Source organism: Camelus dromedarius, chromosome 6 (genome assembly GCF_036321535.1).
Source record: "Camelus dromedarius isolate mCamDro1 chromosome 6, mCamDro1.pat, whole genome shotgun sequence".
NCBI classification, from domain to species: domain Eukaryota; kingdom Metazoa; phylum Chordata; class Mammalia; order Artiodactyla; family Camelidae; genus Camelus; species Camelus dromedarius.
Window position 1 is genome coordinate 20,384,856 of NC_087441.1, and position 13,188 is coordinate 20,398,043.

At 33.5% G+C, this 13,188-nt stretch overlaps 1 protein-coding gene across 1 annotated transcript in view; it reads right to left on the reverse strand.

Moving 5' to 3' along the window:
- Nucleotides 1-1,575: 1,575 nt before the first annotated feature.
- The window catches only part of VTA1 (vesicle trafficking 1), a 61,438-nt gene continuing 49,825 nt past the window's right edge, over nucleotides 1,576-13,188 (reverse strand). Inside the window, exons 7-8 of the mRNA XM_010983699.3 lie at nucleotides 10,236-10,316; nucleotides 1,576-2,677 (exon numbers count right to left, since the gene is read on the reverse strand). Of these exons, the coding sequence (XP_010982001.2) occupies nucleotides 2,532-2,677; nucleotides 10,236-10,316 (227 nt within the window). The 3' untranslated portion in view covers nucleotides 1,576-2,531. The remainder of the gene's footprint in view (nucleotides 2,678-10,235; nucleotides 10,317-13,188) is intronic.

The following is a 13,188-nucleotide window of genomic DNA, read 5'->3' on the forward strand; positions in this document are numbered from 1 at the left end:
GACTGGGGTAAAGCTTGAGATGTACATTTCTACCAGTTACCCGTTGAAAACAATACACGATATACTTATTAAGTTTGTCTGTTTCCTCCCCATTAGAATAAAACTATGAGGCAGGGATTTTTTTTTTTCTTGTGTTCTGCTGTTTCCTCATGCAATGGACAATACCAGGCACACAGTAGCTGCTCAATAAATGCATGCTGAATGACCAAATGAAAATGGTCGATCCTAGATGTTATAACAGAAAATTTCTAACACAGAAAATTTCTAACTTCCTCTTGTCAGACTATATGCAGAAGTACAAAGTTTAAAAATCTTTAGAGTTCAAACCCCTCATACAAGAAAGCAAGTTTTAAAATTATTTAGAAAGAATTTTTTTGGAGGGGAGGTAATTAGGTTTTCTATTTACTTATTTATTTTAATGGAGGTTCTGGGGATTGACCCCCGGACCTCATGCATGCTAGGCATGCACTCTACCACTTGATCTATCCCCACACCCCAAGAAAGCATCTTTAAGTAACTGGCCCCACAGACAACTGGGATTTCCTGATATTTGGGAAATAAACTATTACTGACAGCTTACAGTATTCTTGTAATATTAATGTTAATAATGATAAACACTTATGGAATGCTACTACTTGCTGGAAACTTCACATGCACTTCTCACTTAGTTCTGATAACCAGCTGAGGAGGCCAGTGGCGTCACTTGCACGTGACAGGTAAGTGCTGCTCCGCCACAGCCCGCTTCTCAGCAGACCCCAAGGCTTCCCCATTGTCCTCTCTCCGCGTGCTCTCCCAACCGGAGCAACAGGTAGGGTGTGAAATGGGGGGTGACAGTTTTCTTTCTAGCGTCCAGACATGTTAAGATCTGAATTAAAATTTGCTGAACTATATTTTATATTTACCTTTTATAACATGAAAGATAGTCAATCTTCTAGTTCAATAAAGTCCTAGAAAACTATTGTCAGAGCCCTGGAATTTGATGCAAATGTCACACCCTACAAATATTCTAAGAATTTTAGTTGTGAAAGATACGAGAATGTTTTTCGGGAGGCATGTCTTTGGGGGCTTGTTTTTGCAATAATTTAGGACAATGTAATCTGTTGGGATATTTCTTCTATCAAACCTTATACAACAGCATTATATTTATGCACAGAAAAATAGACATAAGAGATTATGAGTTAATGATGCATTTTCTTTGAAACAGACTGTTAGGAGTCAGCAGACTTTTTCTAAAAGGGCCAAATAATACATATTTTAGACTTGCAGTCCATATAATTCTGCAGTATGGAAAGCATACATAAATGGATATGATTTTGTTTCAATAAAGCTTTATTTACACAAGTTGCCAGCCCATGGACCAAAGTTTGCTGACCCCTTTGTTAAAGGATTCCAATTAGTGGAATGAATACTATGGATCAGATAAATTTCAGGTAAATCTGCCAAACTTCTCTCTTTTTAAAAATTGTTTCTTACTATAGAAATGTCCACATTCTTGAAACTAAAAATAATGACTTAAAAAAAGTGACAATTTTAGCATGCAAAACAGACATTTGGCTCTGTAACAAACTGAACTAGTTAAAAGAAACCTTGTATTTATTGTTTACACAGCACAAATGCAGGTGACACAGTAAGTCCCTAAATCCCCACAAAACTTATCAACTTAACAACTGAGATTCTACATTCTCATAATCTTCTGCATCATCTGTAGCTATATACTCTATGGAATCCATCCCATAGCAGCAGAGGAGAACCTTAACTCAAAGCACCAAGTTTCCAGGCATTACTATAAATGTCTTGTCTTCATTCTCTAATACATGCAGTCAAACTGCCTATGAAGCAAATATCAATTTACCCTAAGCTTCAATGGATAAGGGAAAACAGCTGGGAAACCAATATTATTCTTAAGTCTAAAACTGATTCTACCTCTTTTACCTTATTTCCTTCCATGAACATTTTAACTTTTAATGTAGCTATATTTAGTATGAATATAAACTGAAATTTGAACATAATCTCTCTGAGATTCATCTAAGAGTTTAGGATGTTCATATCTGTTTTATAAGTCCCGAGGAAAACAAAAACATGATTTCTAATCTAGAATATTCTGGCAATCTTAACTAAAAGTTAAATTTAGAATTTTATAGCAAAGTAATATGGTCTGTTTATCCAAATTACAGATTTAAATAAATTTCTTAATTTATGTAAATTAATATACAAAGCTCATTCCCAATACATTTTATAGAAGTGTGTTTTCATTTTTTGAACAAGCAGGGTTTAATGGCCATTTTTCAGGATCCTGCCCACACCAGCCCTATGTACCCAGAGATTACTGGATCCTCTAAAAGGACAATGAAAACTGGCTGAGGCTGCTGCTGAATGCTTCAACAGGAATCTGATACACAGACACAGATTTCATTGTTATAGTCAATGGAACTGAAATCTTCCTTAAAACTGTGCTCCTGATAGGCTGAAGATAGAGTAATGGACTGTTAGTTCTTTAAGCCAAAAATGCATGGATCTGTTGCACAAAGGTTTCATTCTCTGCCTGTAGTCAGTAACTTGAGGGCCTTCTGCAGATTCTGCACTGCAGTGCTGACATCTTCATACTGCAAAGCACTGCCAGCATATTTGCAGTATTTCTGAGCTCTAGCAAAGTCCTCTGGTGTTAGTCGGATATCTCCTAGAAGGAAAACAGAGTGATTAAGATATTTATAAAGAAAATAAAGGGTGTTCTTTTTTTTTTTTTTTTAACATTTTTTATTGATTTATAGTAATTTTATAACGTTGTGTCAAATTCCAGTGTAGAGTTAATTTTTCAGTTATACATGAACATATATATCTATTCACTGTCACATTTTTTTCTCTGTGAGCTACCATAAGATCTTGTGTATATTTCCCTGTGCTATACAGTATAATCTTGTTTATCTATTCTACATTTTGAAGTTCCAGTCTAACCCTTCCCACCCCCCGCCTCATTGGCAACCACAAGTTTGTATTCTATGTCTATGAGTCTGTTTCTGTTTTGTATTTTGTTTTGTTTGTTTTTTTAAGGTGTTGTTTTAAGTTAGGTAAATACTCACATTCATGATTACAGAAAATATTTAAGGTTATATAAAAACACGAAGATTTTTTCCCTAATCCCCAGTTGTATTTAATTTTCTTCATGCTTTTAAAATTTTAAATTACTAATATAAACCATATATATGCCAATACATAGTAACTTTTCCTCCAGAAGTAATAAACTAGAAGCCTTTACATTTTGGCAAATTGCAAAAAATTGCAAGTATGTTCTGTATAAAACAAGGAGAGTAGCTTTGGTATTTATGTCAGAATCAGAGCCTCTCTTTCCATGGGACAATACATGCAGACTAAACCATTCAACCCTCACTTGAACTGGAATATAAATATAATCTTCAAAAAAAATTAAGTAACAAACTTTACACAAAAAAAAATTACATGTCATCTTTTTTCCCTAAGCAACTGAAAATAGTTTACATTTCTATGCCATCCATATATAAAACTCTAAGGTTTAACTAAGATATATCATTAAACTAAATAATTAAACATGTAAACATCCCTTACCAATTATTTGTCCAAAATTTATTCTAAGCAAGTTTTCTAGTGACACATATGATTAATATGGGTAGAGCCCAACTAAATAATTCGGGTAAAAAACCACACTGAAAACATTTCATTTAATCTAAGATTTGAATATACTTGAACATCTATTTCTAAAGATGAAATTAGAAACTTACATTATGTTTTATCTTTTGAAATAAATCCTTTAGAAACTTTTATGAGGAATCTAAGGAGAACTGATCAGAAGGCTGGGCGCACAGACTACAACAAACAGATAATATTTTTGATTCTGTTTACAAGCCTATAGGTATAAACAGAATGACTCTGGTTGCTTTTAAATTTGCCATATATTACAGCATAAAATGAAAACTCTGCCATTCCCTCGGTAAGGACTTCAAAGCACATAGCAATTCCAGGTACTCTGATGATAACTTCTTATCCAAATTATTATTTTTAAAATTTTCAAAACCTAGCACTGAAACAATGTATCTTAAAGTTTCTAGCCCAGTGTCAGGCACCTATAAATGCTGAATAACAAATGAACATAAAAAAGCTATCAGTACTTTAAATTATTTCCCACATTTAAAAATGAATTAAGTTCATACAGACTTAAACATTAATTAAATTTCAGATTTTAAGATAATGTACTTATATATTTACATAAGTAATTAGCCCAGTATATTACAAAGTCTCAAATATTTGTTGAATTAGTATTATTAAAGATTACATTAACAGCTAATCCTTACTGTTGTGAATCAGAGATTAAAGTAAGTTCTGCTAAAATTGGAATGTGTAATTTCCTTGAATTCTGGTCTTGCTTAAAAAGCAAGAAATACAAATGAATAAACTAGTAAAATTTAATTATATATTTAAAAATCAAAAACAGTTTCTCTGCAATTCTGTTTTCAGTATTTTAGTGATTTGGCATTTGTTACCTGTTAAACCTAAAAAACAACTGTCCTGAAATTCTATTGACAATTTAGGCAGGCACGCTTCCACTTGTACTTTTTTTTCTTGAAAGATTCTTCAGTGGTTTGTCAAAGTATAGTAAGAGGCTCTAGTCACCCAGATCTACACACACTATCTAGGTGAATGTGGCATCTTTGAAAATTGAGTTTACTTTAACACTACTCATTTTGTGCTTTAACACTTGACCCTCCTATCTCCAGGCAGTCTTTAAATACATAAGGCATCCATCCAGAATCTACTGGACTTACTAGAAAAAAGTCTTAACGCTAAGGACTAATCTTATTTTTACAGCATCAGCTTTAGCACTGTTTTGCTGACATATCACTTATTTACTAATAAGATAAAATGTGTATAGGGGCAAGAACTCTTACTATTTTAGTTTTTTTAAACTAAACTTTTCAGGGGGGTGGGTATAGCTCAGTGGTAGAGCACATGCTTAGCATGCATGAGGTCCTGGGGTTCAATACCCAGCATCTCCATTAAAAATAAAAATAAATAAAAATTAAAAAAACTAAATTTATCTACTAATGATAAAACAACTTTAAAACACAAATATTGCAATACAAAAACATAAATATTGCATCTTTATGAAATAATTTCAGTATTTATAAATATGAATGAAAATATTTTAACAAAAAACTATAATTACAGATATGTAATATATAGTTTACAGACACATGACAAATTATATAACTGTCATGTAAAATATAATAAAAAGATGATAATAAACAACTTTAAGATTTAGATGCAAATTACAATTTACAGATTTATATATGTTAGTTTTTTTAACAATTCAAAATATAAAGAACTTAAAAAACCATGTCAAATAATTTACTTTTGCTGTTTTGTAACACTTCAAGTTTTCTTTCATTTAAAAATTATCTGTCATTAATAATAAAACATATAAATTAATATTTAATAAAAATAAAATCTGCTTCCTAATTAGGATTCTTTTAAATTAGCATTTAAAAACTAGAGAAAGTGACAAACAAAGATATAAGAATGGAAAACAGATTTCAGAAAGAAAATAACTGTTCAGTTCATCTGATTTTATATTCAAGACCAGTAAATATTCCTTGATGCACCCAAATGAAGGCTGTTTTTTCTATCACTAAAATTTACTGGAAGCCATAATCAGAACCAGAGAGAGCACACCGTGGATTTAAAAAATGATAGAGGCTGTCTAATCTAATCTAATCTAATACTATCTTTTTTCTGAAATCTGCGCTTTATGTAATTTCCAGATGGCTTCAGAGAAGACTGTCTTTATCACAGAGCAGGACAGGAACAGGGCAGCTAGAGCTGTCAGCCAAGTCCTCTATTCCAGCGTGAAGGGCCTCGGTCAGCACTGGATCAAAGACAACATGACTTGGTGTAAAGAGAAATCCCTGCATGCTCGGCTGACAGAAGCATCCATTTTCAAGGTTGATTTATCCACCTCATGACAAAGGACCGAACAAGTAATTGTAAATATTTCCAAAAGGGGTCTTTAGAGACTCTTTCCTACTTAACAAGGAAGTTCTATAAATTCACGTGAAAGACCTTAGATAATCTGATCCTAGTGTCCTCTATTATCCTCTGATTTGAATGGAAGGCATAGGCAGAATCCTACAGGAAGCATCTGACCTGCAGCAAATCTTGGAGGTATATATAAAGCCCAGGACTGAACCCTTATATCCAGACATTGGCAGGACACATGGCAACAACAGTCAGCTCAAACTCATTACAAAAATATTTAATATATACTAATACTAATACAGAGACATATGCAACATGTGTATTAAAAGGTGGTAAGTGCTAAGCACTAAGGAGAAAAATGTAGCAAGAATGGGTACAGGAAGTACTAGAGATGGTGGTAATGGTGGTGGCAGTGGTTATGAAGCCACTATTTTTAGTTTTGTGTGGACTTTAGACTTCCCTATGCACTCATACATATGTACACATTGAAAGATAAAGTTTTGCTTTAATTTTTTCCCCCCAAAAAGGGTCATATGACATATATATATACACAACACAGGTGCACGCGCGTACACACACACACAGACACATATATATACACACAAAGTGTTCTGCAACTTGATTTCTGACTTACTATGTATGTCTTGGGGATCTTTTCACGTGAGAGTTACCATATTCTTTTTTAATATGTGTACAGTATTCCGTAAGACAGATGGACCATAATTTCTCATTAACAGGCACTTAAAATTATTTTCTACTAATAGAGGTGATGCTGAAATAAAATATCCTTGTAAATACATTGTGTGCCCATGTTTAGTATTTCTTTAAAATAGAGTCCCAAAAGTGGAATAGCTGAGTCAAAAAAATATTTGCAATTCTGATAATGACATAATGCTACTGAAAGATGCTTTACCAATTTACATTCCCACCAGCAGCATGAGTCATTCTAACAGTATTTACATTCCCTGCCTGTTCTTTTTCTATTGAATTAAGTTTTACATATTCATTTGTAGGAACTCTTTATATATGCTCTGAACATTAATTTTTTATTTTTTAAGTATCAATTTCTTCCAGATCTATTACTTGTATTTTAACAGTATAATGAGGGAGAGAGAATCTTTCACTGTATGCAGCTTATTACTTTTCATTGTCAAACCTGTTAAGACACAACCAAATGAGATGCAAGAACTGGGGGATAGTACCTAATATTTTTTTTTCTAACATCACTTTTGAATATATATTCTTGCCACATTGATCCAAATGCCACCTTTGTCATTATTTTAATTCCCATGCTGTGTGGCCTGATTTCTGGATTCCTTTTTCTGTTTCACTGTTCTCTCTGTCTATTCTCTTTCAGATATTTTCATATCAGATTTTAGGCAGAGCTTTTTCAGATGCATGGGACTACAGAGAGGAATCTGGAAAACAAGTTTAACAGAGGAACAGAGTATTTGCTGGACAGGTTATCTGTCTACTAATAGATATTTTCCACTATGTTCCTGGGTAATTTGCCAGTTTATTACAGGTTCCTTACCTGCTCTTCCTACCTTAGCACCATGTTCCCCCATGAAACATACAAATACTCTTAAACTAGGCCTTTCAGGATTCAAAGGCCATTGTAGCTCTCAATTTTAGGTTTTATAACTCATCTGCTTTTAATAAAACCAGGAAAAGAGCACAAACTTGATATAATTCATATACTTAAATAAATAAAGTCATCTATCTTGCCCCTCCCCACCCCACTTTAAAATTATTTCTATTTTTTTTATTTCTCTAGTGCCAATTGATAAGCTTCTACTACTGTTGCTTGCTTTATCTGTTTTTAGACTTTAACCACCAACACTCTGCTATGAAAGGATTTAGCTCACTTAAACTACCCTTTCCTCCCCCCTTGCCCTATCTCCTCCTCAACTTATTAGTTCTTTTAAATTCCTTTGTTGTTTATTTTTATCTTCTATTTCTCATTCTGTCAACTTTAGAGAAAAAATCGCAGCAACTCACTTTTGGACACTCCTCCTAACAGCTTTCTTTCTTTTATTCCACCTTTCAACCTTCAGAAAACTCTCTCTACCTTCACTTGTCAGTGTTGATTTATATTCTGTCCTGAATAAATTACTCTGTTTGTGATAAGCCTATGCCAAGGAGAATGTGCTTTGTGTCCAAGTCAAACAAAATCCCTTTTCTTGTATTTCATAATTCTATTATTGTTCAAAAATCATGGCATATTTTAGTTTGTTTCTTACTTGAAATTTCTTGTATAATTTAAAACGTTTTCTTGGATCTTTTCGATCTTCCTGGGAGAGGAATTCTATGGCTTCTTAACCATGTCTTTCATAGTCTACAGTTTCTTATTCTATATACTGCATGAAATTCATTTGATTTTTTCTTAGAGGAGGGGAGCTCTTTGATTTTTTTTCTTTTTTTTTAAATTCAAGTATAGTCAGTTTACAATGCTGTGTTTATTTCTGGTGTACAGTATAGTGATTCAGTTATATATATATACACGTTTATATATATATATTCCTTCTCATTTTCTTTTTCATTATAGGCTATTACAAAGTACTGAATATAATCCCCTGTGCTATACAGTAGGATCTTGCTGTTTATCTATTTTATATATAGTAGTTAGTATCTGCAAATCCCTGAACTCCCAATTTATGCCTCTACCCACCCACCCACCCCCATCCTGATTTTCCAATCAGAGCAACTGCTTTTCAAGCCTATGGAAAAGCTGTCAATAGAATTTTTCTTCTTTAAGTGACCTAAGGTTAATTTCACCATTTCTTGTATCTCATATTTCTTTTCTTGGTTATCATTCTTTTCTTGATGGAGTATATCTCCTGCTAACTTCCTTAGAAACGGTATACAGTACACAAAACTTCAGAATCCTTTCCTATTTAACAATATTTAACTTGCCCTCACAACTGACAGTTTAGTTGGGTAAAGAATTCCAGGGTTCTGGTTCTAGATGGTAGACTAAGCACACATAATTGATTATTCTTCCTTCTGAAACCATATTAAAATAATAAAGTAAAACAAAAGGAAATAAATTCTAAAACTGAAAAGGAAAAGCAGAGAAGATGAAATAGAGTGTAAAAGCTGAAAAAGGAGAATTGACAAGAGATTTAAATAAATTTCTACGAAAGAAGAAACTGAAGGCAGGTATGCTGTTAGATAAAACAGGGTGGAAGAAAATTCCCACCCAGAGAAATTTCTGAGAGGGTTGAGCCATATGAGATGTGGGAGTAGGGGGTCTTTACTGAGCTGGTCTAAAAAAATATGTGTATTAATTTCATATCCTTCCCAACTCCATCAACCTCTGCATACCTGTTCACCCTCAGCCCTAATGGCTTCCCATCTTTCACATGAGAACCCACGCAAGAAAGACAGAGAATGTCTCTCTAAAACTGTGGAATTCACTTTCTGGACGGGGTCAGACTGACAAGCTATGTGTGGTACATCCCTTGCCATCCCCCTCTGGGAAGAGCTCTCCTCATCCATGGCTGAGATGCAGGAGGAAGATGAATGGCCTGTTCCCACTCTTAGGAGAGAACAGAAAAATTAAGTGGGAAAAACAGACTTGCAGACATAGTATCAGGAGAAATCCAATAAAAGCTACTGAAAATAATCAATCAAGGTCTCCATTCTAAACATAAAAGCACTAATCTCATCAGACACAGGAAGAAAACTCTGAATAAAAGAGACCAAATTTAACAAACACAAACAACAATCTACTGGGGGGAGGGGGAAGTCAGAAAAGTTGGAAAGATTAAAATCAACAAACCAATCACCTAGTCTATGAACCAATCAAAAATAATTATCCTCAGAGATTTTTGTCTTCAATTATAGTCAGTTCCTCTGTTCTTAGATAATCTAAGAACTCAGTGCAGATTAGGAAGATCATAATCACAACATAAGGTAATCCTGGACTAAACATATCTAGTAGAAGCTTCCATGAAAGCATTTGATAACATATTTGCACTAATATATCCAGCAATATATTAAAAAAAAAAAGAAATTACATAAAAAAAGGAATGCCTTTGGAATTAGGTATTTTTGATAAAAAAAAAAATCTCGTTTGCTGGTGTACGTAGTGAATGTACGCATTCAAAGAAGTGGGTTTCAGATTACCTAGATGTTCAAATACAAGGCACTCCTATGATAAAAAATTACAGAAGAATGCCCCAAAATAGGAGATACAGTATATCTCATAAAACAGTCAGCTGACTTACCCTGGGAAACTATATTGAAAAGTGCGGGATCAATGGCCGAAATAGTCTGTGGAGTGGGCTGGATAGTGTTACTTGTTACACCTGCAAATCAGAAAACCACAAATGAGTATGAAAGTGTTACACCTCTTCATTATATACTAGGAAAGCACTTAAGAGATCATGGAGGAATTTCATTAGTTCACTTAATTACTTTCCTGAAACTTTAATAAACTATAATTTGATATACTTATTTTATGTTGGAGGCTGGTATAGAAAATATGCAGAAAAATACATTTTGAGTGTTTACATACATGTATTTCTAATTATATATTTTGTATTCCCTATCATATCTAATGCTTCAGGTTGCTTCTCAATTAAAGCTTACCAAATAACTGTAGAAGTAAGAGACTCCCTTCCTACTTTTTAATTTATTAAATAAATAATTAATTTAGGGGACAAAGTAGGATATAATTATGATTTAGTTTAACTTTTGGGATGAGTCTCACTCCATTACTCTGAATGAAATTACAAATTATACAATCCAAATATTCTGCTTATACATTTTTAAGATATTTTTATATATACAGTAAGCAATCAGTTTTGACTTCCTATTAGAAATTGTCATGACTGTCATATTCAGTGGATAACTAGCATTCTTGATTAATGCTAAGTAATATACTAGAGTTAAAGATTATTAATCATCTAAAACAAAACAAAACAAAAGACTTTGATGATTCAATCAGCAAGAAAGCAAATGAAGAGGAAAAGTTGATGAGTCTAAACCGTTGAACTCAAATAAAAAGCAGGATTCATTTTACCCCAAGCGAAATCTGAATAGGTAAACTGTAGTAAGGGTAAAGTGGGAAAGACATGGAGATAAGAAGGAAACAGAAGAAAGGGAGAAAACAAATTGCAACATTTTTAGGGGCACAGATACATAGCCAATGAGGGTTCTACAGCCATGGCTTCACAGACGTTGACTAAAGTGCTAAAATATGTTCCACAGCTATAACATCTTGACTTTGAAGGAACTTCTCATTCCCTATCCAAAGGAGAAAAATGGTTTAAACATACACCATTTTATCTCATTTAGCTTTGCTTTAGGGCAGACTAGTTTCATTTTACAGCTTTGGCTACTAAGTCATGAAAATCTTACTTTTTAACCAAAAACTGAACAAAATTTTTAAAAGTATAAAGGGATACGGATGAAAAGTCAAGTACAAATTTTAAATAGTACCAAGGAAAAAAAAAGGGTAAAAAGCCTGCCTCTCATTCTTATACCAGGTCATTTTAGGGCTACCACTAGTTTCTAGGGCATGTTCTATGTACATACAAACGTGTGTGCTTAAGTTCTCTGTGTGTGTGTTTGTATATAAATAAATAAATACTCTTTGCTAAGAAATCTATGTTCTTGCCTAAATCGAGATCCTCCAGACAAACTCCTTTCTGTATGGAGAAGGCATACTTTGGTATATGTGTATGTTTTGTCAATGATAATATGTCTGCAAACTACAGTAGTCTGTGCATTTTCCACTTAATATGCTCTAGTAATAATCCCAGATTAATATATAGAAATCTGCCTTGTTCTTTTTAGTGGCTACATAGTGTTCCATTTCACACATGAATCACAATTTCTAATGTTATCTATTACTGATAGACATTTAGGTTGTTTTCAAACTTTTGCTGCTACAGAGACTACTACAACTACAGTGAATATTCTTACACATTGTGTACATATATGTATGTATGAATATATTTATAGGAAAAGTTCACAGATGTATAACTGCAAACTCAGGAGACATACAAATTTTAAATTGACTAATTCAGTAACTATCTTTTGCTTGACTCTGATAAATGCTAACAAAATATATTAAACTAAAAAAAAGGACATAATTCTCCCCGTAAAACCTGCTGAACTTTCAAAGGCATCTAATCACATAATTTTTTTTTTTTAAAGTTAGAATGCAAGATTTGAGAGGGGTCTTCATAGACTACCTAGTCAAGCCCAGTGATTTGAAGTGGCTAAGCATAAAAACATAGGTTTATAATTATATATATTCTTTACATAGATCTTTAAAAAAAAAGGATAAGTTTATAACCCTCTGACAGGTAATGTAGACATCAAAGCCATTCCTCACTAAGTGATTTCTGTTTCTCCCTAAATTAAAATTCTCCAAACAAAAATGCATTTCTCTACAGAGAAGGAATACTTTTTTGGGTCAGCATCCTGCATTAATTTTTAAATGCTTATTTGTATTTCCCCAGATGATTAATTAAGTTGGCAATATTACTTAACAAGAACAAAACAGAATTTACAGAGAGATACAGAGAGATAATCATCTAGTTATGTAGCAAAATTTTGAGTGATAGTAAAAACAACCAGGTAGCCTGAATTTTACTAAGAACCTCTAATCAAAGTCATTCAACTAAGACTGGAACTGACAACATGGGCTGCTCAATGTGTCTCACGCAGCAGTCAGACGCCGCTTCTCCTGTCTCCACGCACAGGAGCCGAGGCCTGTGCTCCCAGCAGCCGTCATGCCATGTTCCCATGGGGGCCTAGCATACAGGGTCAACCCCAGCTCATAAATACCTGTTAAGTCAGTAACAATGGTTTGTAGTTTATGTTAGTTATTTTTGGGGATGCCCAAATCTAGGTATTTCTCCTTCTTTCTCAATTTGGAAAGATTTCATTGGTCAATTTGAGGGTTGCAGCCCCCTAGCCTACAGTATTTTGGAGTGATGTAACCATCAAAACGCACCTGGGGAAAAGCAGAACTGCGTGGGAAATTTCTTTCTTTCCATGATTTAACAAAAAAGAGATGTTAAGGAAGTAACTTCTAGTTAATTTTTCAGTAGATGGTTACATAACCTTCTAATTAAGAACTAAACTGTTCTACTGACTACATGTGGTGTGAGGATTCTGAAAAGGATGAAATGGGTGTTGACACGATGATGCAAAATGCGTAAGTAA